The sequence below is a fragment of the Poecilia formosa genome, unplaced genomic scaffold (genome assembly GCF_000485575.1).
Source record: "Poecilia formosa unplaced genomic scaffold, Poecilia_formosa-5.1.2 Scaffold229, whole genome shotgun sequence".
In the NCBI taxonomy this organism is placed as follows: domain Eukaryota; kingdom Metazoa; phylum Chordata; class Actinopteri; order Cyprinodontiformes; family Poeciliidae; genus Poecilia; species Poecilia formosa.
In genome coordinates, this window is record NW_006800168.1 from 1068688 (window position 1) to 1094427 (window position 25740).

The 25740-nt window shown below is 34.5% G+C and overlaps 3 protein-coding genes and 1 long non-coding RNA gene across 6 annotated transcripts in view; 2 read left to right on the plus strand and 2 right to left on the minus strand.

The window, feature by feature from the left end:
* The window catches only part of sh3bp4a (SH3-domain binding protein 4a), a 15331-nt gene extending 10276 nt beyond the window's left edge, over positions 1-5055 (minus strand). Inside the window, exons 1-2 of the mRNA XM_007568677.2 lie at positions 4827-5055; positions 462-617 (exon numbers count right to left, since the gene is read on the minus strand). Coding sequence (XP_007568739.1) covers positions 462-582 — 121 coding nt within the window. The 5' untranslated portion in view covers positions 583-617; positions 4827-5055. The remainder of the gene's footprint in view (positions 1-461; positions 618-4826) is intronic.
* The window catches only part of LOC107838240 (uncharacterized), a 23397-nt gene extending 12311 nt beyond the window's left edge, over positions 1-11086 (minus strand). The window contains exons 1-2 of the long non-coding RNA XR_001664311.1: positions 11072-11086; positions 9119-9120 (exon numbers count right to left, since the gene is read on the minus strand). This is a non-coding gene — a long non-coding RNA (uncharacterized LOC107838240). The remainder of the gene's footprint in view (positions 1-9118; positions 9121-11071) is intronic.
* A 4363-nt stretch (positions 11087-15449) lies between these two features.
* On the plus strand, positions 15450-17801 carry s100b (S100 calcium binding protein, beta (neural)). 2 transcript variants are annotated; one of them, XM_016679986.1, is made up of 3 exons: positions 15450-15551; positions 16673-16817; positions 16894-17801. In XM_016679986.1, exons 2-3 carry the CDS (start codon positions 16680-16682, stop codon positions 17038-17040), a joined length of 285 nt encoding a protein of 94 aa, XP_016535472.1. In that variant the 5' UTR covers positions 15450-15551; positions 16673-16679; the 3' UTR covers positions 17041-17801. The 2 variants fall into 2 exon arrangements, with proteins under 2 accessions (XP_016535472.1, XP_007568742.1); XM_007568680.2 differs by having other exon boundaries at positions 15466-15551; positions 16665-16817.
* A 1590-nt stretch (positions 17802-19391) lies between these two features.
* Positions 19392-23824, plus strand: LOC103149486 (cell adhesion molecule 2-like). Of its 2 annotated transcripts, none has more exons than XM_007568682.2 (4): positions 19392-19542; positions 20230-20329; positions 22629-22670; positions 23114-23824. In XM_007568682.2, exons 2-4 carry the CDS (start codon positions 20236-20238, stop codon positions 23308-23310), a joined length of 333 nt encoding a protein of 110 aa, XP_007568744.1. In that variant the 5' UTR covers positions 19392-19542; positions 20230-20235; the 3' UTR covers positions 23311-23824. The 2 variants fall into 2 exon arrangements, with proteins under 2 accessions (XP_007568744.1, XP_007568743.1); XM_007568681.2 differs by lacking the exon at positions 19392-19542 and adding an exon at positions 19783-19870.
* The last annotated feature ends 1916 nt before the right edge of the window (positions 23825-25740 follow it).

The window sequence follows — 25740 nt, forward strand, 5'->3', positions numbered from 1 at the left end:
TGGATGGATGGATGGATGGATGGATGGATGGATGGATGGATGGATGGATGGATGGATGGATGGATGGTTTTCTATGTGCTCCAGTGTTTCTCTCCTGTAATTAGTGGGTTATTTACGGCTCTGCAGTCAGAATCAAACAGTAACAATGAAACAGTTGAGCTAATGATGTCAGGGTAATCTGGGTCGCACTTGGGTAATTGGCTCAATTTACATACAGATAATTTAGATGATCAAAACCAACAAATAAAGCAACTGTTACATCACTTCCTGTCATCTTAATGCAGATCATTCTCTTTTCTAGCTTCCAGATACTGAATAAAGTCTGAAGATAGTTTGTTTCTGTGCTCCTATTTCCTTTCTCTATGCTTTCCCAGAACTTTATAACCCTGAATTCCACTTCCAGACGTTTGACGTAATAAATTCAAAGTGTAATTGAGTTTGAAGTGCAATGAGACACTGACCTTTAACATCACTGAGACAGGCCCCGGCCGGCCCCTCGTTCAACTCAATGAGCGTCCCCTCAGACTTACAGCGAGGGAGGATGTGATTGTTGTTCACTCGAATGATTCGATGGGCAGCCATGGCCACTGCTTATGGAGTCATTGGCAGCTGGTGGCCTGAACGGGACGCAAACACACAGAGGGGGGCTTCAACATGGACGACTGGAAGCTCACATGCTCACCCAAGCAAATCTGAAACAACTTGAAAACACTGCTGCTAATTTTCTAGATCAGCAATAGAGCTAAAGGTCAAAACTGCAGTGCTGGAAAATAAGGTTGGCAGAGAAATGAGATTTTTCTGAATCAATGAAAAGATCAGCAGAGGTGAAGCACAGAGGAGATTTAAACGCATACAGTCTGCAATCATTTGAGCTTGCTGCAGTTAAAACTGTGCAGTTAATTTCAACTAAATGGTCTGATCTCCATCTGTTCCAAAACAATGCAAAAAATGAATTCAAAATATCTCAAACACAAAACAGTTAATTGATCTGTTCAGGTATCAAAAACAAAGCTAATACTCTAAAGATAAAAAAATAAATAAATCAACTGTGTTGCTGAAAATGAAAACTAAATAGTTTCTGCATTAATACATTTTATGGACATGAATATCTGATAAATAATTTGACAGCAATATTTTTTTACAGAGTTTGAACCAGGTGAAGCTAAAACTATCACTTCTGGGTAAAATCTATAAATTTATATCATGTTTGATTAACTATTGCTGTGAATATGTTTGTATATTCCAGTTAACAATTAATCAATTGTTAAATCAGTTGAAGATTATTTACGTAATTGATTAATCACAATTTATCGTTTCAGATGTAAAACAGAGATGCTTCAATATCTTCTTAGCTCGCTGTGACTTTTGAAACTAACTGTTTGTTAAAATAACCTGTTATATAGAGAGCTATTTAAACTTTTGTAAGTTTAAGCACTCTTAGTTTAGATTATTTAACAACCACGGCTGCATTAAACTAGTCAACGCCTCAGCAGAGAGATGCTTTAATCTCATTAGTAGCACAGCAAGAAATTGTTTGAATTCAAAACTTCCCGAGTGCCTTCATTACCCCTGCAGGGCGCGGCGAGCGTAAACAGTGGGGACAGTTGTGTATTCGCACGCTAATGACGGCATTTTAATTTAATCCAAGCAACACAGGCTGCAGGAGCTGATGTGAAAAAGCCTTCAGCTGATTATCGTCATTAAAGGCGTAATGTGGTGGAGAGGAGGGACTTTCATTCCCACGCAGGTGTTTGTTTTCATAGACTAATGATTTATAGTTAATATTCAGAGCAGCAAACAGAGAGTTATGAACTTTAGGTAAAGTCTGCTGCGAGCCTCCAGGTGAAAAGTGTCAGGACTCCACTTAGATCTCATTATTTCACTGTAATGAATTTATGAAGCGAGCCATTAAAATGAGCAGACATCTGACTGCCGATGCAGCTCCAGGCGTTAAAGGGGTTTAAAAGTCAGGCTTCAATGCTCTAATGAAAGCTCTTTACATTAAAGCCCAAATGTTTTTACTAAAGGGACAGAATGACACGCCATACATTTAGATCAGGAGTGTCCAGGGGTGTCCAAAGTCGGTCCTCAAGGACCGACTTTGGACACCCCTGATTTAGATAAATCTAGATGTGTGTAAAGTGTTCGACAGAAGAGTCAAGCATAAATCTGACAAAGTGCAAAATGAGTCCAAACAGTTTCAGTCGATGAGCTGATAGATTTCAGACTGGAGACGGTTTAAATATTCAAGGCCAACTATTTTCAGGACTTTATCAGGTCAGACAGAGTCATGGAGGGAAACTGGGATGACAGTCGCCATAGCAACATACACCAAGTCCTCATGGTTGGATGATTGAATGGTTGGATGAATGGATGGATGACTATATAAATCTGCCTCTAAATCCAGCCCAACTGGATTGGAACCTGACTGGTCTGATCTGATCTGGACTGAACCAGAACCGGCTTCCTGTCTCCATCTGGGCCTCTGCTCTTCATAAACAAACATCCAGCAGAGTGAAGCTCCAGAACCTCTGGGTGCCTCGTTCTGCAGTCGTCGATAAAACGCCTCCTTTAGGGCAGGAAATGAGCAACATTGATCTCTGATCAATAAACTCACATTGACGTGATCAAAGATAAACACCGGAACTGGAATCTGCTGTTCGACGGGTCGGATCACTGGAAGAATTAACTCCCCGAAAAAAGCTGAAAGTTTATTTTTTAATCTGAGGAAGCCCACAGAGAAACGGCAGCATAGACACATTTTGCTTTTGTTTTACATCAGCAGAGAAATTTCCACTACAGAGGGAAAAAATGCGCTTTGCAGCAAACCGCTGGGAGAGCTGCTGGGTCTGACTCTGAAAAACACAAACAGGGGATTGGGCTCACATCCGAGTCGACGTGTTAGGAACCCATTTTCCGTCAGGCTGAGCGATCCGAGGAGCGGTGAGCATGTCGGAGAGTTTAATTAACCACGAGTCGGCTGGTCCTAATCCCTGAGTGACTGTTATTACAATGACTGTTTCTAGGAGCCAGAAGCTGCTGGAAGGAGCCGCAGCAGATATGGCTGTCTTTAGGCAATATCTTCAATTCATTTCAATCTGGAGCTGAACTAGAGCGTACCACTACTCCCAGATCCAGTTCAGAAAAATCTAACACTGAGATGATCCGAATACTTCAAACTGACTTTGACATTCCTCCGTTCAGATGTGTTTAGGCTTGTAGTTCATGGCAGTTATATTGATTTCAGTCCTGTTCAGTCCACTTTAATCAAACTCCAGTCCATTTTTCTAGGAAGTCTGGTTCGTTTGTGGAGGTGTGAATGTGCAAAAACTCTAATGCGGACCAAAAAAGCGAACTCTGGCTTGCCAACTCTGATCTCAGTTTGGTTGAAGTGAACTCTGATGTGGTCTGAACGCTTATATGACCCGGAGACCGTGCCAAAAGCAGGAATTCTGGGTAAATACAACCAAACCAATGCATTAGATGAAATATTTGAAAGAAAATGCAGCTTGCAGCTAAAATAGCTAGCTACAATGCTACTTGACTCGCTATTGGCAGGTGTTTGCAAAGCAACCAATCCAGGAGCACATTTTATTTTCTTTGTTGCTCACTGGCTGAATCCCCAAGAAAGGAAATAAGGAACACAGAAGATGTTAGCTTCTCCAGTAAAATGGTTTCCACTATGCACATTGATACATTTTAAGGTATATTTAAGTGTGTGAACTATTAAAATGGGCAGTTATCAATATTCTTAGAGGAGGTCTCTAATATATTAAAAGTTGATAAAACTGGACAATCATCTCTTGCTTTAAGAGATATTTCATTATTTTATAACTGAGAAAATAGAAGCCTGCAGGAGCAACTAAGTGATACATAATAAACTTTCAGTTTGCAGAAAACACCACCACCTCTGTTACAGCTGCTGCTCTCAGTCATTTCATGGTCAAAAATACCCCATGGTCTTCAAAAGTGGTCAGTTTAGAGGATATCCCAGCAGCTATTCGTAAGGTTATATTGAGTTAAATCGGATTAGTTCATAAGACCATTTCCTGCTTGCATTTGTTTTGTTTTTTCCCACATAAACTGATAGTTTCCACCTGAAAATGCTGTTGCACCACCCTCTAGGAAAAATAAAGAACCAGAAGAGGGAAATAGACAAGGGAAATGAATCACAGGCAAGTTTGAGGATAAAATGAAGGCGATAAAGGGAAGAGCTGTCTGCAGGATTTAGGAGGAAAAATGAGTCCTTGACTTGGAGAGGAAGAAGAACAGAAGGATGATGGTGAAGAAAAAGCACAAATGCTTCGTCTTAAAGCTTGTGGCAGAGACACAGAGGATTTTCAGCTTATCAGATGACCTTATTGGCACAACTGAGAAGGCTCTGAACACTCGTCTTCATACACATTATGCTGCTGTTTTCAATACAGCCAGTTTTCCTGCACCTCTCTGCTGTTGAGTTATTTCTGTCACATTAAAGCAAAATGGCAAATGCTTCAATGTAATGTAAATATTAGAAATAGCAGGCAGATATTACCAAAAGAAATATTTATCTACATTAGAATAACAAGAGTATTACGAGCAAAAAAACAAAAAAAAAGAGAGAGAGGCACTATATTTACTGTAATTACTATGAAACAGCAGTTCACACAATACAAAGTAGATATATCTGTTTATACACACTGGGACAGAGATATATCTACATAGGTGAAGCCGAATTCATCCAAACAAACTTTAGTGTTAAAAAAAACATAACAGATAGAGGCAGAAGAAGCTGCTATGAAAAGAAGAAGAAGTAAAATGTAAATTTTGTGTTCATTTGAACTGACCTCTGGCTCGCTGGAAGCGCTCCCAGCACAAAGTGTCGGGACCTGAAGGAGAAGAAGATCACTACTCTTCTGCCTCTCTTTTGACGTTTCTTCTCGACTCATTTGTCTTCGTAAAGAAAAATAAAGCAAAATTGAAATTAAAGTAATACATATCGCATCTCATTTGGAATCGGCGAAGTTTGTAGCGGTAAAAACTGAGCAGACGAGCCACTTCTAGCCATTACCGCTCTGGTCTAACGGAGAACTGAACGACACGCTCCGCTCCAGGAGGAGAGTGAGTGACGTCATTGGAAGAGGCGGGGTCAGAACGCAAGTACGTCAGCACGTACATATCCAGAACTGTCCAAATTAAAATGTATTAACAATAAGATTAAATCAAAATTTTCATTCATTTTAACAGATTAATTACGTCAAGAAAATTATACATTTAAATGATTAAATTATTCTCAAGCGACTTTTGAGGGAACTGTTTTAAATTACTTTGTAAATTCAAAATTAAAATAAGCTAAATAAAGTCAGAATATCAAGATCAAAAAGTATTCAGTGATCCACTCAAAAAGTCAAAGGTACAATTAAAACAAATGTAAAATCAAGTCTTATATTAATATTTTTTAAAAATTGTCAGGATGGTTTTGTTTTATAAAATTGTTACACAAAAAATATAAATTAATCCAAATATAAGAAAAAAAATGTAAATAAAATTTCAACATGAGTATACAACCATAAGTAATTGTGAAATAATAATAATAATAATAATAATAGTAATAATAATAATAATAATAATAATAATAATAATAAAGAAACTTTATAATAAAGGTGGTATAAAAAGTCATAACTTAGATGTGTTTGTAGTTATGTTTTCCAATATGAAAAAATCAATTATTAAAAAAAGACAAAGACATTATTTCACAATTTCAGGTGAAATTGTGAAATAACATTTTTATGTTATGATATAAAATGTGTAAAAAAAATGTATGAAAAATGAAAATCCCAAAAATCCAAGTTATTTTTGAGACCAGAAAAAAACATAAAAATATTTTTAAAATAAAAACAATACCTAATAAATGTATGAAGATGATTTTTTAAAATTGTTATTCTATATTAAATATTTTTAATGAGGTTTTCAAACATGTATTTTTGTTTTTGCCTTACCTTAATGAGCATAAAGGGACTCTTTAGCACTGATGCATGGATCCAAACACAGCTGAAGGAAAGCAATACATTCTGCCCTCAGGAGGTTTTAATGATAAACGCTGCATGCATGCATCTCTCTATAAATAAAAGCGAAAGTTTAATGATGTGTGCAGCTGGACTGTCCAGTTAATGAGCCGTGGTCACTAAGGGTCAGATTATTAAGCGTTGTCAGCAAGCTAAACTCCCTCTGTGACAGCACTGATGGCACCAAAACGCAGCAGAAAATCTTTTAACATCTCTGGATTGTAACAACAGTGAAATTGCTGCAATTTCATAGTGCATTAGTTTGGTTTACAGGAAATACATTTACCATAGAAGCATCTAAGCAAACCTGAACACTGGACTGGTACATTCTGACAATACAACAAAGACAACTACACTCATTTCAATCTTCTTTATGTCGTTCCTAAGCTAAAGGTGCTGTATCTTTTTCCATTTGCACTCGGATGCTTTGATCAATTCTGCAGTAGCTTTACTTTACGTCTGACAGAGATGTGATTTATTTATTTATCTCTGTCAGGGGAACACGATGAATACCCACCAAGGCTGGCTGTGAAGAAACTGGAGATAAATACGAGAGTCTGATATCTGCTGGAGTCAGGAGTCACCTTGGAGACTTTAAAGGAAATACAACTAGACAAAAAAGGATGATGTTTTTATTTATTTCACAGGTGAAATGTTGTATGTTTGGTTCAGTCAATCATGAATTATTAAGGTTTTATGCATGCAGTTTGCAGGCTCTCTTCATTCGTTTATTTGTTTACTTTTCTCATATCTAAAATATCCAAAAGGAATTGCAGCATGGGAATCTGAAATACCAATATAATACCTTTATTTTCCTTGGTGCTGATTGGCTGTCCCCATAAGACTGAACATAACGAGTTAAAGCTGCTGTGGTGCTGCTGAAACAGTTTCTACTGTGCATATCAATCCATATTAAGGTATATTTGGTACTTCAATACATAAATTAGGCAGTTCTACATGGTTTTAGATGGTATTTCATAGAGTTGTTTGCTGTAAATGAGATCTGGGACCTGCAGGAGCTAAAAGAATAACTAAATCCAAAAATTATCCCCCCAATAAACTGTCTAAATTGATCCTTAAGGGTTTTATATTTATGTTCCTGTGCAAATTGTGACATTTTCATCTAAATTTCTTTAAATCTGCAATACTTGACCCAAAATTATTGTCTCAGTGTTTCCCTCTATGGGTTCAACGGTGGGACTGCAGTCAAATTTTTCTATTGGTTACATTGGATTGTGTTTCTCCACTTTGCACGTGTGATTTAATTGCAATAATGACTGCAGTGTTTAAGAAGTGGAAATGGGAGACAGCAACACTCACTTCTCGCTTCTATAGAGGCAATTTCTGCTTCACTTGTTGCCAAAGTCTCCAAAAACAGATAAAAACGTGCTACCGTTGTTGCTAGATGTTTTTCTTTCTTTTTTCTAAAGAAATAAAGTTATAAATGAGAAAATGTTGTCATTATAACAAGATGCAAAAGTTATTTCCATACTCTGGCAGCTAAAGGTTTTTGTATAAATCTTTTGAAAAAAGTTTTTATGATACAAAGAGTGAGCTGTTTGATGACAGTATTTTTATTATGCTGTAATTTGAGTCATTGTATTGCTTACTTGAGTAAAATTTGGTGAACATAATCAGCTGGGTATATGAAGTGCTTGAAGCAGCCGTTGCTGACCCCAGAGTTCATCTCTGATTGGAAACCCAGACTTGTTTTGACGGATCTATTCATGCAGGTTGAATAGGAACTGTGTGAAGAGAGAAAAAGGGGAGCCTACTATTCATCTTTTTTTATCAAGGAGCCTCCATATCAGCGTGCCTCACTTTACATCAGAATAACTGGACACCAGCTTGTCAACCAGGTTGGTTATGGGAAAGAACACCAGGAATTTGCTTGGGTGGAAATCTAAAAGAAATCCGTTTAAAAACCAAACTGTTCTCAAAGCAAAGCTAAACATTGTGTTTGATATATATGAATGAATTGAAAATGTAAAAAACACAAAACTCATCTACTTTTCAGTTAATAATTTATCAGTTTTCTAAAAGTGATGATGAGAGAGTGATGGAATGAAATGCTAGGATTTTTTTTTTCAACTAACACAGAACTGTAAAAACCTGAACCCTGAATTATTTATCTAATCTTTGCAACATTTTCCATTTAGCATTTCTCTGCTGCCCTGTCGAGCTCTTCTGCTTATGCTGCACAACCTGTTCGTCTCAAATTAGCTATTCATTGCTTCAGGATTGGAGGGCTGCATGTGTTTGGTCCTTATGCAGCATTTTCTGGGATTTACAGTTAAATCCTGATTGCATATTTGCATTTCAGGAGAGCGTACTTAATTCAGAGAAAGCTTTAAACGTCTGAACAAATTGCTTCAAATTGTAGTTTATTTTATATTTCAGGGAGATTTCTTTAATCTCTAAATGAGGCTGGAGATGGAGACGAGCTGTTTGATAAGAGCAGCAATATTTAAACATGTAAACCTCTGGATATTATTGCAATTTCATAGATTGATTGCATTGAATAAACCACATCTTGCCTCCAAAGCTGCTTTTATGAAAAAGAAACGAAGCTCAGTTGGAGGAACCTTGTTATGTTTCTGTTTCCACAGCTTCCATTGCAGACAGGTCAGATTTAATTTTTGTTTACTTCTCATTTTAATATTTTTTGAAGATGTGTATTATCCTTTTACAGTCAGAGTGTGGTCAGTTTGGGAAAACTTCTCATTGCCTTGGATGAGTCAGGCTAACGGCTAACTAGAGTCAAACTAATGGCTAACTAGTGCAGCTAATGGCTAAGAAAAGTAAAGCTAATGGCTAACTAGAGTCAACCTAATGGCTGATGAGAGTCAAACTAACGACTAACTAGTGCAGCTAATGGCTAAGAAAAGTAAAGCTATTGGATAGCAAGAGTCAAGTTAATGGCTACCTAGGGTCAAGCTAATAGATAACTAGATTATAACTAACGGATAACTACAGTCAAGCTAATGGCTAGTGAGAGTCAAGCTAATGGTTAACGCGAGTTAAGCTAATGGATAACGAGAGTCAAACTATCAGCTAACTAGAGTCAAGCTAACAGCTAATGAGAGTTAAGTTAATGGATAATGAGAGTCAAGCTATTGGCTAACTAGAGTCAAGCTATCGTCTAACTAGGGTCAAGTTAATGGATAACGAGAGTCAAGTTAACGGTTAACTGGAGTCAAGCTAACACTAACAGGAGTCAAGATAACGGATAATGAGAGTCAAACTACGGTCTAGCTAACACCTAAGGAGAGTCAAACTAATGGCTAAGTGAGTCAAGCTAATGGATAGGGAGAGTCAAGCTAATGGCTAACTGGAGTTTTTATATGTTTAGATGTTATTTTGACTTTAATTTGCTGCTAGCTTAGCTCTGCTTAGAGTCGAAATTAAAATACTTTATTCATGTTTACCTGTTAGCTTGAGTTTGATTAACTATTAGCTTAAGTCTAAAGCCTGAATTTCTCTGATTTTTCTAAACTGAAATAAATATTTGTCCTGTCTACTTTAGGTAAAATACAGACTACTCATAAATACACAACACAACATACCTTACGAATAATAATAAGAAGAAATATATCTTAAATTTAACCACACACATCCTATTTTTTTTCTTGAATGAAAAAATATGATTAATATTGAAATCAATTGCAGATTGTGTTATTACAGTTCTTATTTATTGACATTAAAATAAAAACACCATCACTCAGTCATTTTTAACACTATTAATCTAAAGTTACCCTGATCCTTTCATCTGTCTGAGACCTTCTCCCTATTAATCACAATGATCAGCTTTGATTGATGAGGCTGCTGAGAAAGTCAGACATCTAGAGCGGCCACTTTCAGTGAAGCAATCATCTGTAAATTTATTGAGAGGAGCATGGTAAACCAGTGTTTGAGTCTTATAAAGTTTAAAACAAAACTGACAGATTTGTTAAGAAACATGCAGATATTTAAACTGATGACCAGATTACATCAGTTTTCTTTTGAACTCTGACGTCCAGCTTGGTCCTAATCCCTAAAGATGGCAGCTGAGGTGCTGCAGCATCCATGTTCCAGCCGTCTTAAGAGTTTGAAGATTTGCTCTCTGACCTGTCGGCAGCTTAGTTCCACCATATGTTGTTGTTGTTTTGGATCACAGAAGAACAATCAGATTCTTGTAGCTTTCTGCAAATGTTGTGGGTGAAAATGCAGATTAAAGGCAGATTAATTGCAAAAATAGGAATTAAATCAAAATAAACGCAACAAAAACTGGAACAGTATCTCTCAATAAACATCAAAATAAGTCAAAGTAAAGATAATGCATTTAGATGAGACAAAAATACAGCCCACCTTGTGAAATATGACCAAATAGCAGCATCCACAGAGGTGGAAAAGTTGTATTTGGAGTTGCAAAGCCGATATTTAAGGACAATAAGATTCTTCGTAGAGTCTCTTTGAAAAAAAAAAAAAAAGGTTTTCCTTCCCTTGATAAACACAAAGAAATCAGCTACTTAAGTTCAAACTCACATCTAGGAAAGACAAGTTTGCAAACGAGTTGACTGCCTACAATGGAAAATTAAGGTCAGACTAAGAGACTTCTTTGTGAAATTAAAATTACAGATTATCGGTGGAAAAATTTTGAATTGAATTATTTATTTATTTTATAATGTTTGTTGTTGGGTAAATTGTTTCGGTGTGTGAGCAGGAAGCAGATATTTAGGCCAGCAGGTTTGTGTGTGTGTGTGTGTGTGTGTGTGTATGTGTCGGGTGTGTGTGTGTTGAGGTCAGCAGCCTTTAATCCGATCGTGGGGGTGGTGAGAGTGCAAGCAGGGGAGGATTACGGGATTAGGCAGAGATGCGACATGAGATGGCCAATCTGCAGCCACGGCCCATCGCGCACTGGCTCGTCTGAGGTTGCCATGGTGACGGAGAAACGCAGACACAAAACAGAGCTGGTTGTTTCTACTAAAGCAGGAAGCTGAAACTCATTTAGCCGAGATAAAATGTAATTTAATGTGATCTGGTGAAACAAATGTATTTATTTTTTTATGCATAATGAACAAAGGAGTGAGTGGAAACAAATAACTGAAGTTATTTTCATCATTTTACACTTGAACAAACTATAAGAACATTAAATTTAAAACATTTCAATAGAAAAAAAATTCAATGTAGTCAATTTAAATAAGCTTCAGTGGTTTACAGTAAATTATCACTTAAAGCTGCAAAAATGTCAAAACTCTGGCATAAATTTGACCTGTTTGGATTGTGCTGATGTGTGGGTTCACTGAGTTAAAAGACGAAGAAAGGATTTCATGTCTCCTCTACCCCAGCCAGCCTTCACAAATCATCTGAGTGGGTGTTTTGATTGCAGCCGTAACTGTTTATGTTCTGCACAGCCCTGAACGTCTACAGGGAGAAAAACGACTGGGCAGCATGAATCCTCCAGCAGCAGGAACTCCACAGAATAGTAATCAGACTCTAGAAAATCATTTAAAAAATCAGGCTTCTTGGCTGTAAGGGCTTGAGGAAGGATGGTAGTAACTTTGAACACATTCTAATATCTGCTAGTGCCCCCTTGTGGTCCAAAACTAAATCACACAAAATGACAACATAAGGGTAAAATCCAAATAACCAACAATCAAAATGTTGCAGAAACTTAACAAATGTTATCAAAAGTGGTAAAAAAAACATATGAAAAAGTCCACAAAAGTAGGAAGCAAAGATACAATAGAAAAATTTAATTAATTATTTAGGAAAGTCCAGTAGTGACAACCAAGTTTAGGCCACCAAACGATGAAGGAAAACGTTGAAATAACTTAAATTAGCCACAAAATTTTTCAAAAATATTTCCCTAAATATTAAAAACAAAGAATACAGGAGCATAAAACAATGAATGAGCAAGAAATGTAGTTAAAATGCATCCAAAACGATCTGCAAAAGCTACGAACCAACCATAAATAAGATGTGGATATCAAACATTGCCATCTAGCGGTCAGAATCAGAACAACACTTTTATTCCAGGAAGTAAAAATTTATTAAAAGAACATACTTTGTTTATTTTCTAATACAGAATTTAACTGTTTTAACAGAACCTCGAGGTTTGTAAAAATTTCAATGCCTTTTTACAAACTTTTTGTTTTACAGTAATCCATCCAGGAAGGAAAATTACGCAGTAAAAGGGCCAACATGGGAAATAAATGTTTACAAAATATTAATTTACTTCTCACTGAGTATTTCCAGTCATGCAATTTCAAATTACAGATTATTTACAGATGTGCCGGTTAAATATTTATTCTACAAATAATTAAAACTACTATATATGGCTCTGTTTTAACAGAATTTAATCAGTTTTACATAAACAAATCATAAAAAGTCAGTATCCAATCTGTTTGATGATTTGATCATATTTAGTTGCAAAAGAAAAAAACCTCGTAAAACTAACTCAGAGCGTAAATAGTTATCTATAAAATGATATAAAAAAAAATTAAAGTATATTTAAGAATTTTACTATAAAGTATTGGTCAACACGCTGCTGCCCCCTACTGGTAGAAACATATAACGCCTTTTCTATCTTTCGTAGAAGTTTTATTCTTTCTGTCAGACTCAAATAGCCTGCCTCATGTCCTCCAAAGATGTTGGTGAAAAGGCTGAAAGGTAAAAATGTTCTAATCTTAGAATAAAAAGCAAAACAACCCAAAACAGCAGCAGGCTTTGTCTGCCGGCCCGCTGGTGACTCAGCGGCCTGGTGGAGCTTTTTCGAGCCTGGCAGGAGATGCCAGCTGGCTGCTGTGGAGACGGTTGAGCTCATGGAGCCCGGCTGGCTCCCAGGAGGCCCCGGCTGTTTCCCAGGAGAGAAAATCCTGAAAGAGACACGAAACACAGAGGAACAAAGAGGACCTGGAGCTGAAGGGTGTCAGGAGAAACTGGACTGAGCTGCCAGATAAAAAACAAACGTTAACAACCATCACCAGTTAATCCTGAGAGGAAAATTAAGCAATAGAAGCACCAATATGGGAAAAACCAGGAGATACAATTAGAAAATAATGTAAAAATTGGTTTAAAAGCAGCAGCTTATCTGAAATGAGTGAATATTTCCAGAAATATATTTAAAAAAAATCAATTCAATGATACTTTACTGATCAACTGAATGTTGTTGTAGCTCATTAATTCAAGATTCTTCAAAGATTTATTAGATGCTGACAGCTGTGGATAGGAAACATCTCCTGTAGCAGTCTGTGTTACAGCAAATTTGAAGAACTCTCTGACTGAAGACAGTCTCATGAAGAGGATGGACAGGATTATCCATCATTTTCTTGATTTTATGCAAAAAAGAGAAGAATTTACCTGTTTAAAATATAGCTAATTTCAGAAATGTGAAAAAATTAACATAAAGTTGGAAAGAATCAATATGACCTTGATTTAATATCAGATTTTTACAATCAGTTACTCAGTACTTGTGTTGCCTTTTTACTAAATATTTTTTGGTAATTCTTAACACTTACTTTTTAATTTTACTTGAGTGAAAATATATTGAAAAAATGTCACTCTGGAATATAATTTTTGGCATAAAAATTCAATATATTTTTATTCAAGTAAAATTAAAAAGTAGCAGTTAGAAATGACCAAAAATAGCCAAATTGCTGCAATTTAACTACTAACTGTTTCACTGTGGAAAAATAAGTATATTTAATTTTCCTCTTCTGATACATCATCAATAATTTGTTGCCCTCTAATAACTCTGATTAGTTGATTATTTGTTTTTTAAAAAAATTGCTTAAAAGTAACAGATTCAGATTAGAAACGTCTTTTAATAGCAAAAATATTTTTAATAAAAAAAATTACAAATTTTGATTTATTATTGTGTCATAAAAACTGTAATTTTGTTTTAGGACAACTTACACAGTTAGAATTAAAAAAAAATAAACTATGCTATTATTCCAACATTCTATTTAAAAGAAAAATCAAACGTTTAAGTGAGTTAAAGTAACAGATTCACTCTGATTGTGTCTCTTTCTCTCAGCCAGACTAAACAGCAGCTAAAGTGAGACGCTGTAAACCAGTGGGCCTGAACGTGTGGCGCTGGTTTCCAGTAAGTTGGTCCAGTTTCCTGCACAGAGTCGGATTGTTTGAGGCGAACAATGAAGCGGCCGGCAGTCGTCTGCGTTCATCACCAAACAAAGACGCGTTTTGTTTGGAGAAGACAGCCTGATACCTGCTCTGTCACGATGCCCACACATCACCAGAAAGTCAGTTTAACAGCTTCAAAATCCAGATTTACTGGGGAATATTTTCCCAGTTTTTGGTGGAAAACTTGTGGCTGTTGGGTTGTGTTTGTTTGCGCTCTGTGGGCGGTGGAGGGTACACGTCTGGCCAAGAGGAGCTGTGAAAAGAGCAACTTCATTAACATGCACAGCCAGCCACTTCCTGTGAAACCAGCCTTTGTGGCTCAAACACGACCAGGAGAACTGGACCAACCTGAGAGATGAGTCAAACAGACAGCAGAACTTTAAAAAATATGTTTTTGTTTTCATCAGAGTGAGTAAACAGTAATTAAAAGATAGCTAATTTGAACCGATTTCCTGAATCTTGGGAGATCGTTGATCGGCTAACTTCACAAAAGTTCAAAAGTCAACCTGTGTTCTTTTCTGTTAGCAGAGAACCCAAAAAAATCATCACTACTTCAACATATCTATACTCAGCTAAAAGTAAAATTACCAAGTAAGAGTGAAAAAACTATTTGGTAAAAAGTCTAATCAAGCACTGAATCAGACGGACCAAAATATAAAGTTTGGTATTTTATGGACAAAAATGGCAGTAATTCATATAAGTAACAAAAAATAACAAAATCAGGCCAAAAAATGTTTTCCAAATCAATTTATCTCAATAAAAAACTAGTAAAACTTTAACAGAAACTGCAGGTGTGTATGTGTGTGTTTGGTGAAAATCCTGAAATTTTACTCAAGTAAAAGCAGAAATACTTCATAATAAAATTACTCAAGTAAAAGAAAAAAGTACAGCATAGTAAAAATACTCATAAAAGTACATTTTTCCCAAAAAGTTACAAGTAAATGTAACTAGTTAGTACCCAGAGAGGTATGACTGTTAGCTCCGCCCACCAGGTCATGTCTGCATGTTGACAGGTAACAATAGTTGCCCCTCTGTTACCAACCAAACAATGTTTTTTGCTGTATGTTTGACATTTCAGATAAAAAAGAAATATCATTGGACACAATCTGAAGTGGCTGGTCAGGTTTTTTAAAGATCGGTAATCGATGATCGGCCAGAAAACTGCGATCGGTGCGTCTCTGCTACTGAGGTCTAAACACAAACGCTTCTGACAGAAAGCTGAGTCTGTTTCTGCAGAGGCAGTGGAGTGAGGGGAGGCGTTGGGCTGTGATTGGTCAGCGGTTTGACTGACAGCATGGCTGACCTCAGGTCTGTATAAAGCCTGCAGAGCAGCGGCAGCCTCCACTGTCTGGAAACGCAGCGTCAGTTTGCATCTGAACTACGGTAAGCACAACAAACCCATAGACTGCAAAAGACTGGAATCTTATGCAGAATCTTGTAAAGCAGTAAAATGATGCTATGTTGTTTAAAATATATTCAAGCTTCAAGGTCTTAAAGACAGTTTAAGTTTATGTTGTGTTTATTCTAAAAGACAAAGTTGTTTTTTACTTTAGTTTAAATATGAGAGTTTTTCTGTCTCTGCTTCTGTTTCTACTCTTTTTTTTATTTATCTTTGGTGAAGACAGCCACTGCATCTGTAATGAGTTCAAAACAATTATTTTCAAAGTATTTATTATTTTTACTTTGTATCAAATATAGTGATATATTGTATCAAGTTATCACATATCATGATATTTGTTACATTGCATCATGAAATTATCTTATTGTAAACCAACATGTCGTATTGTATACTTTTGTTTTTTATTGTATCATAAGTCAAATATCATATTGTGTCAAATTAACATAAACATTGTGTATTGCACTTCATTATATTATATTGTAGTGTTCTATTATATTCTATTGTATTATATTGTACCAGATTAATATGTTGTATTGTATTAATATAATGTTTCACTGTTTTCATTGTACAAAGCTATTCATATTGTATTTCTATTCCATTTTATTAAATTATATAAATGTATCATATTGTACTGTACTGTATGCATGATATCATATTGTACAAAATTGTAAAATTATAGCCTTATTATTTTATACTATATTATATTGTCTCATTTATGTGATATTTTATTTTTCATAACAGAAAATATTACATTAAAACATTCATTTATCATGTTTGTATTTTACTAAATGTATAATTTATTGTAGAAAATAATACATTACTGTGTAATCAATTAGTATCACATTGTATTGTATAATATTGTTGTATATCCTGTATCAAAACATTTTGTAACATTGCATCATATTCTATTGTACTTGAGAATATTATATCTTATTGAATCAAATGATATCAAATATATACGATGTATAACCCAACTATAACTTATTCATGAAATAAAGTGGTGTCGTATATATTAATATTCAACATATACTGTTTAAATACAGATTAATCCTGATAATTTTGAAAAGTTTAAAAGTTTTTCTTGCTTTCTTTCTCAGTGTTGAAGGTCAACGATGACTGACCTTGAGACCTCGATAGCCACCATCATCGCCGTTTTCCAGAAATACTCAGAGAGAGAAGGAGACAAGCACAAACTGAAGAAGAGCGAGCTGAAGGACCTTCTTCACGACGAGCTGCCAGACCTGATGGCGGTGAGACTAACTATTGCTTTCTTTCTAAGAGCTGAAACGAGAGTAGGCTCCTGACCTCTGACCTCTGACCTTGCAGCACGTGAAAGACCAGTCCACTTTGGACGGCCTGATGGAGAGTCTGGACGCCGACGGCGACTCCGAGTGCAACTTCCAGGAGTTCATGACATTCGTCTCCGTGGTTACCGTCTGTTGCCACGAGTTCTTCGAGCACGAGGAAGAGTGAGGAGGGCGAGACGAAGAGGAACGACAGCGAAATATAAAGAAATAGAAACCTAGCAACGCACAAACTGAGAGGCGTCACACGGAGGAAACGCATTTAGCTTCCAGCACAAGTAGCAACTAATAAAATGGAGAAGTTAAAACTTTACAGCAATAACAGCAATTTTATTTTTAGTAGTTTTAATCATCAATGTTTGGTTTGAAAGCAACTTCACCACATTCAGAAGAAAAAATTTAAAACATTTTGGAAATGTTTCCAAATTTGACCAATATGTGTCATATAAAACTTGAAATTTTTTTTTTCCTGGTTTTCAACTTATAAAAGCTACTTTTATAACTTTGCTTCTTTTCAGCTGTTGGAAGAGATTAATTAAATATAGACTCATAATTTAGCTAGCTGTTGCTTTGGAAATGCCAGGATGTTAGCATACAGCTATTAAGGTCTAATGAAAATATTTTTAATTTTAGTTTGACTTTCCTCATTTTCTGAAAAATGTAGTAAAAACAGATTATTTTTGTCCAGCTGTATTTTGTTCCCATGAAAATTAATGTAAAAAAGACGATTTTATTATTTAAGTGTCTTGGAAAGTTGGTGTAATTGAATAATTTATGGTTTTACTCTTAAATTCAAATATACTGGAAACTGAATGAATCAATTCAGCTCAATGTTATGAAGTTGGACCAAAGGCAGATTATTAAAATATCTTAATGATATTCCATGGAGAGTTGTTTCATTCAAAATCAATAAATAAGTATTATATGTCACTCGTTACAGCCTCATGCTATAAAAATAAAAGTCCATGAAATACACAAAGTAGCTTTACAAAATAAAACTATGAAATAAACAAACAATTCAATACTTCATCAAATAATTTCTGAAACAAATAAATAACTGAATCAATAAATAAATAAAACTGTGATTGACAAAAGAAGCTTCCAATAGAAAACTATATTTATTTTGTTTTTATTTCATGGAGACATTTATTTATTTGATGAAGTATTCTTAATTATTTATCAATAAAAGTACTTTTTTAGTTATTTCTTGTTAAACGGCTTCTCTGGATTTTTCATTTTTCTTGATTCTTCCTACAGTTTCTACTTTTCATTCTTTATTAAAGCACCATGTTTAATTAATTCCCTATCTTTATCTGTTTTATGTTTAAGCTGATGTTTTACTGGGAAGAAATGACTTCAGATTGAATTTTTATGCATTAATACTGCGGTCATGAGCCTGAGCATCATAAATGAACATTTATTTTATTCATCTGGAAGGACAGAACTCACCATGTAGGGATTAGGAGCTCCCCCTGCTGGACAAGTTGAGATTACACGACACTCTGAAAAATAGTAAAAAAAATGTAAATATGATACATAAAGGGGAATTCTGCGTAAAAACTAAAATGTTATCACGTCTTTGTAAAAGTAAGGCACGATAACAATTCAAGACAGATGAGAAAATAGAAATAAAACCCTAAATTATGCTAATATTTACTAGAGTTGGGTAGGAAGTAGTTATATTTACATTTACTTGAGCAACTTTTTTTAAAAAAATTTACATTTAGAAGTATTTTACTGTGCCATACTTTTTGCTTTTACTTCAGTAATTTTATTATGAACTATTTCTACTCTTATTTGAGTAAGATTTCTGGATTTTCTACCCACTGAATGAAAAACAAATATCCACCAGACACAGACACAAAGCTGAAGTTTTGGTTAAAGTTTAACAAGTTTTAAATTGAAAGAAATTGGTCTGGAAAAAAACTTTTTTGACTGATTCTGTTATTTTTGTTACTTACATGAATTATTGTCATTTTTGTCCATAAAATACCAAAATTTCTAATTAACTTTATATTTTGACTCATCTAATAATGTAATTTTTAAATATTAAATGGTTGATCATTTGATCAATTATTCAGTACTTGAACAGACATTTTACCAAATACCTTTTTACACTTGAAAATTCTTGCATTGCTATTTTTTTACTTTTACTTGAGTAAAAATATGTTGAAGTTGTGCTACTCTTACTTGAATACAAGTTTTGTGCTCTGAAATTTATTACAAAATACAGAGACGTTTCTTTGCCATCTACATTTAATTCAACAAGTAATCAAAAGTTGCTTTATTCCTAGATTAATCTCTTTCTTGCAGTCACTATCGCTGCAATTTGATTTGAGGAAAATCTGTTGCAGAAACATGAAATGAAATACTTTTTCTCCTGGGAATGCTTTAAAAGAAACAGCATTTCATTGCATCAAAGGGAGGCTTGACATTAATGCTGCAGATTAATAAACAAGGATGATGCAAGAAAGCTGTGAGCTGCAGAGTTAGATGCTCCACAGCTGTAGGCTGTGGAGCATCACAGAGGCGGAGTCAGCGCAGCGATTGGCCGGATCTGGACCCCAGGGAGCAACACCACACCCAGCTGAGAGTCTGAGGGTCCAAAACATTTTCTTCTCCTTCTCTGTTTCTTCTTATTGGATCTTAAACTGCTGCAACCTGATCAACAGTAAGTTCATGGCTTCATTTTCTATTTGCATCACATTCTTTGTTGATGTTTTAAACTAATTGCTAACAGTTTTAGCTTTGGTTTTCATTTCTTATTACAAGAAAGTGATTATTATTGTTAAATATGCGGATATTTAAGACTTCTACTGTTATCTTAATGTCAAGACTTGATAGAAAATAACAGCTTTCAGACTGAGGCTTATTTGTTTGTTTTTCTCCTAATGTTCTGCAGCTGTGTCAGAGTTAAGTGAAGCGTGACTCTCATTGTGACAAACATCAACGCTCTCAGTTACCCTTACCGTCAATCTCTAGGGTTCATGACTCAGGAGGTGAAAAACATTAAATTCTTTAATAGACTGGATTGGACTGGATTCGCAAGAATTTTTTTTTATCAGGCAACAAAAATGAATAAAAACATTAGCTTTTTATTCTTTATCTTACAGAAATTTGTAGGTTTACATGCAAAATATGTAAATATCTGATAAATTTAGTGCAAAACAAGTTCAGGTTTTCTTGCAACAGCTGCAAAAACAAGATCAAAGACATAAAGAATATAAACTAATATATGATTTCTTTAGTAAATTAATTTCATTAAAAAGAAAATGATGGTTTTAATTTACTTTATTTTAATAGGACATATTTTTTTCCCCATCAAACTCTGACTGAAACATGTTTATTTCGTCTCCAGGTCAAGATGAACTCTTACTCGACTCCCTCTCCTCTGACTCAAGCATCAACTGATGCTTATTCAACTGTTTCAGATCTTGTGACCAAGATTGGAAAAAAAGGTGCGTCCATCTACTTACAGACTGCAACTTCTGTCACATTTAATAAAACTGTGAGAATTTAAGAGTGAACGGCTTCTGTCTGCCATTTCGAGTGCAAGTCAAAGTAAAGATATTTAAATATTCAAGTATGATTAGTTGTTCTTTGTTAACCTTTGGATAGTTTTCTTCAGGTATTACTGCCCGTATGTCAAAATAAATAAATGCAGAAAGAATTTATTTATTATTGACAGCAAAGTAGCTGTAGAACATTTAAGGGAATCATTTGACATGTTTACTTGCACTCTAAACAGTGTATTTGGGCTGCAGTTCATCTTATGGACTTATTTACATTAATTTAACTTAACTCTTTTGCTTTTGCTATGACAACTTAGTTTTTTGTGTTAATTTAACTCAAAACAAATCTTTAACCTAAAGGAACTTTTCACTTTGACTTTACTTAAAACAATTGAGTTCAATGCCAGTTTCGTATCCTATGTCTGACCAACTCAATTTATTATGATCATCCAACTCAATTCACCAAGTCCTTCCATCTCAATTTGCTAAGTTTCTATAACTTAATTCATAAGGGGGTTTAACATGACAAATTTAAGTCACTCTTACTCAAATCATTTATTTTGTTCTAACAAACATTTAAAATCTCTTTGACTTAATTCTACAGAAAGTCAACTCAAACTTTTAAGTAGTTCCAACTAAATATTTAGTTTAGTTGTATTTAAAGGACACTCTTTTTACAGTGTCCTCTAAATACACTCTAACTTAAAAGTGATAAATCTTTTCCTTAAGGATCTTTTTACTTTGACTTTACTTGAAAGAATTAAGCTCAATACCATATTTGTATCCCACATCTGACACCATGACTCAAGCTAACCAGAGACAGATTTTGTACCAACCAGGGTGCTATGGTGGCGCAGGGGTAGAGCACAATCCACACAACGAGGACTTGGTCCTTGACGCGGCCTTCGCAGGTTTGATGCCCGACCTGATGACCTTAGCTGAAGGTCTTCCTCTAGTCATTAACCCCTTTCCTGAATAACTACGCTCAAATAAAGGCTGCCTCAGCCAAAAACCCTTTGAAAAAATAGATTTTATTAATTTACTTCTTTATTTGAAGTAAACTAAATGATTTGAGTAAGACTGACTTAGATCTGTCATCTTTAAACATACTTAATAAATTTGTTTAAAAAAATAAATTGAGTTGGATGATTATAATGTATTGAATTGGTTAAACTTAATAAGTTAAGTTGAATAAACTTCATTGAATTGCTTGTTACCAATTGAAGCAATTCAATTAAGTTGGTTCAACTAATTTCTTTTTAGAGTGTGTAAAACTAGTGCAAATAAAAATTAACTTGTAAAATCCTGAAATTAAACCACAATAACAGCAAAGGATATAATGAAATACAGAAAAGAGATTTGCCTTTTAGTAAGCTATAATATTTTAACTGGAAAATGTTTTAGCTTAATTTTCCTGTCAAATCTCAGTGCTTAGGTATGACTACACAGATTGTCACAGTTAAACATGTCATAGTAACCAAAAAAATCCTTTTTTTCTGACCCGTTACTGTTGAGCTAACCAATGCTAAGCTAATTATTAGTCAAATAAAACCTTCTAAAATCTGCTCTGCTAACAGTTGCACAGAAAAATGATGCAAGAGTAAAACTAAATGCTGATTAATAAAAATCAGTTTCTATCTACAAATCCAAAAGTGGATAAGCTAAAATCCAAGCATTGACTAGCTAAATGGTTGTAAGCTAAAAGTTGCTAAGCTAATTACAACTAAACTCAACTTCATTTAGCATTTAAAACACAATAATTTTATCTCTTTAAATGCAGTTAAAGGTTCCCAATATAAAGTATGAATATTGCTAAGATGAAAATGCTGCTAAATTAAAAGATGCTAATTGCTACTAATCATTTAGCATTTAACAAACAATAATTTGAGCTCATCAAGTTAATGCATACGTGTATGTGGTCACAGTAGGGAGTGTCTTATCAGCCTTACGCCTCTGGGGCGTGTCGCCGTGGAGATGAGTGTCAAAACACTGATAGCAGCTGGAGGCGGTTTCCACAGCAGGGGGGAACGGGTTCAACATGGGCTATAAGCAGAGATGCCCCAGAGAAATTAATTTATATAAAAAACATGTGAAATAAATAACATTGTATTAGATGTTTTTTAGATTGATGGTTTAATGTTTAGATTATTAACTACGGTAAAGACCATTTCATTGGAAATAATGTAGCATTTATTCTGAAAATGATATTTTGAATCTACCGTGATTAAATGTTGTGTTTTTACAGATATCTACAGCAGCACAGAGGATTTAGCTGCCTTAATCGGAGGTGAGAAATTTTTACTTTTGTTTTGGTTCCACTTTCTGAAATGTTGAAGGGTAAAAAGTTTAATTTTACTTATGCACTTGTGCAAATATTGATGAAATTTTAAATAGCTAATTCTTCTTAAATATAGATGAAGATGAAACTTATAATCTGTAAATATATTTCTTTCTGATGCAACCATGATGTAATCCGAGTGAAGTTACGACTCGTCTTCTGGAATAAATCAAACTCTTGGTTCAATCTAACATCTAGTCCATCTGATCATATTGGATTTTTAACATTCAATTAGTTTTATACCAGGTTTGATGCTTTTTCAGGCAAAATTTTATGCATTTCTTTAAAAAAAACATGAAACTTTTCCTCTGTTCTTGTGTTTGTAAAATAAAATGTAAGAGATTAATGTGTTGAGACGGGCTTCAGTATTTACTGTCTATGTTTCCTTGCAGGTATCATCACTGTGGTGCTGCTGGTCTTCCTCTGCACCATCGCTGTCTTGCTGTGGTGTCTGTCCAGACAAAAAGGCTCATATGTCACCAATGAGACAGAGGATGATGAAGAGGAAGACAACGAAGATGATGAGTCTGTTGGCTCCGATGTGGCGCTTCAGTCCAAAGAACCTCTAAAGATGGACAAAGAGGACTGAAGGAGACAAAACATAACTTCAATTTAAGGACTACTGAGATTCATTTTTTTAAGTAAAAGCAGAAAGATAAGAAAATATTTAAGCATTTTTTTAAATAGGCAGCTTATTTTGTAAACCAGTAATTGTGCATCAACCCCTATGAAAAACCAATGAGACATAACTGATTATACGTCATTTCCTTCAGCTGTTCATTTGTGATTTGAAGATTTATTCACTGTGCAAATTTACTATTTCATTACTTCTTATGTGTTCAAACTCAACAAGTTCACTTAGAGTAAATCTTGTATTTGAGTAGGTTAGTTTGAGACTTATTTGGTTTTCCAGGACAGCAACTTGAAGGAAATTGTTTTAGAGGAACAACAGAGATTATAAATTGTTGTAGATGCCAGGAGTGAGATAAAATGCTGCAGAACTCGGATAAAGTAAGTCTGGGAAATGGTTCCCTGACAGTTTTTCTATATTGTTTGTATACACTGTTTTCTTGATTTAAAAAAATAATAATTTTAAAACAAAATATGTAAAATTGTGTGTGGCTGTTTTATTGGTGACAGAAAAAGAAGTGTGAACACTTTTCCTACAAATATCTATAAAATAAATATTTCCACTTAAGACATTTTTCCACGTCTGAATTCACAGCAAAATTTTCTTCTCGGATAATGCCAGGTATAAAAAAGATGCAAGACATTAGCCTTTAATGGAGTAAATGAATAACCTTACAGTAGTGGTTTGCAATACTGCACACTTATAGATCCAATATCAAGTGTTAAGGAAGAATAATTTATGTGATTAAATTTAGGACAAAATCTGGCTCTCTTTCTTCCTGTTTAGATCCCGGGTCCTCTTAACCCGCGTATGGGACAAAAACACAACTATGCGTGATGATGTAACAGAATTTAATCCAAAATTGGAACAAAGTGTAAGATACCACAGAAAATTACCAAATAATAGAGATATACATTCATTACCTGAGGCCAAAGATAGGGACAGCAAAGACGTCTTTGGAGAAGTTGCAAGAGCAAAATCTGATTTGTTACTTCTGTGTAGAAAGTTTTATCTTCTTTTCTTTAATTTATTCAAATAAGGCGTATCTTTGCTCATCCAACCAGGAGCTATCTCTGACCCTCTATCTGAAGCCTAAAACCCCTGCCGTGTTTACGGCTTTTTACAGATGAGTGTGAAAAGCTGGAACTTCTCCTGTATTGTTTTCCCACACAGACAAAAGGCAGTTCAAACGATCCTAGCAAACCATCTGCTGTAACTACAGGTAAATTAAAGGTCAATAGGCCATTTTAATCAAGACATGTTAGGTTTTAAAACTAGCTTATTTTAAATTTATTTTCCTAACACAAGTAAATACAGAACCAGTATCACCAATGTAGATTATATTTGAAATAGCAACAAACTTTGTGCCCTTTGCCATTTTTTTTTTTTTTTTTTTTTTGTAAAATGTTTTGCTGAAAACTAGGACAGAATCTGAACAAAGTTTATAGCTGTTTGCAAAAATGTTAAAATATTACCGTGAGAAAAACAAAAACAGTTTTGTGTGAATATTTTTCTGCATAAACAAAGTGCAAAAAATGTATTATTTGAGAACAAATAGAAACAAAATCTTGAGGTTGAGATGAGAAACGATACCAAACAAGAACATTTCAAGAGGGAGTCTGAAACTAAAGTATTGACAGTATTTTTCAAGTATTGACCTGATAGAATTTTGACCCTGAAAAACCAATAGAAAATTCAGACCTGACTGCTTAAATCTGGTTTAATTTCAGATTTATTTTTGCTTAATGGGTTATGATGATGAATGAACTGAAACATGAGTGTTGTTCACACATTTAACACTTACTGTTAAGGAAAGAAGAAAAATATTGAAATTTATATTTAATATTTTATAAGATCTGATGTGAAAAGAAATAAGCCTATTTATTCTCTGTCTCTTTTCTAATTGTGAAACTAGGAATTTACACAAATTATTACTGGAAATTAAACTGATAAGAACAGTTTTTCCTCACCTGGCTGTCTCCTCCCGCTCAGTAGTTCTTCAGAGNCATACCATTTCAAGTTCAATGTCAAAATCACATTTATAACCTTTTAGTTTCTCTGATTTAGCATTCATTACTAAATCATAACCATTACTTATTAGTTCATAACCATTACTTATTAGTTACTCTTATAATCATAATGTGTTATTACAGACATTTCTGAAAATAAACCAAGAATAATCCATTATTCTAATTATTTGACACCATGTTACAGTCACTTCTTTCACCTTTAAGTACTTCCATAAGTATAAGAGTAAGTGTAAATATTCTTATAATCAAACCAACATCAACCACCGGTTAAACCAATATTAATTATTGGTTTAATCATAAGTTATCATTATTAATGTAAGTATTTTACTCTGGGTTTTATCCAATTACTCAAAATGTT

Excerpts from the sequence above, each read along its gene's own strand:
- s100b (XM_016679986.1), top strand. The coding sequence starts at position 16,680 with ATGACTGACCTTGAGACCTCGATAGCCACCATCATCGCCGTTTTCCAG. Across the intron at positions 16,818-16,893 it reads AGCTGCCAGACCTGATGGCG|CACGTGAAAGACCAGTCCAC; the intron begins GTGAGACTAACT and ends CTGACCTTGCAG.
- LOC103149486 (XM_007568681.2), top strand. Across the intron at positions 20,330-22,628 it reads GACCAAGATTGGAAAAAAAG|ATATCTACAGCAGCACAGAG; the intron begins GTGCGTCCATCT and ends GTGTTTTTACAG. Across the intron at positions 22,671-23,113 it reads TTTAGCTGCCTTAATCGGAG|GTATCATCACTGTGGTGCTG; the intron begins GTGAGAAATTTT and ends GTTTCCTTGCAG.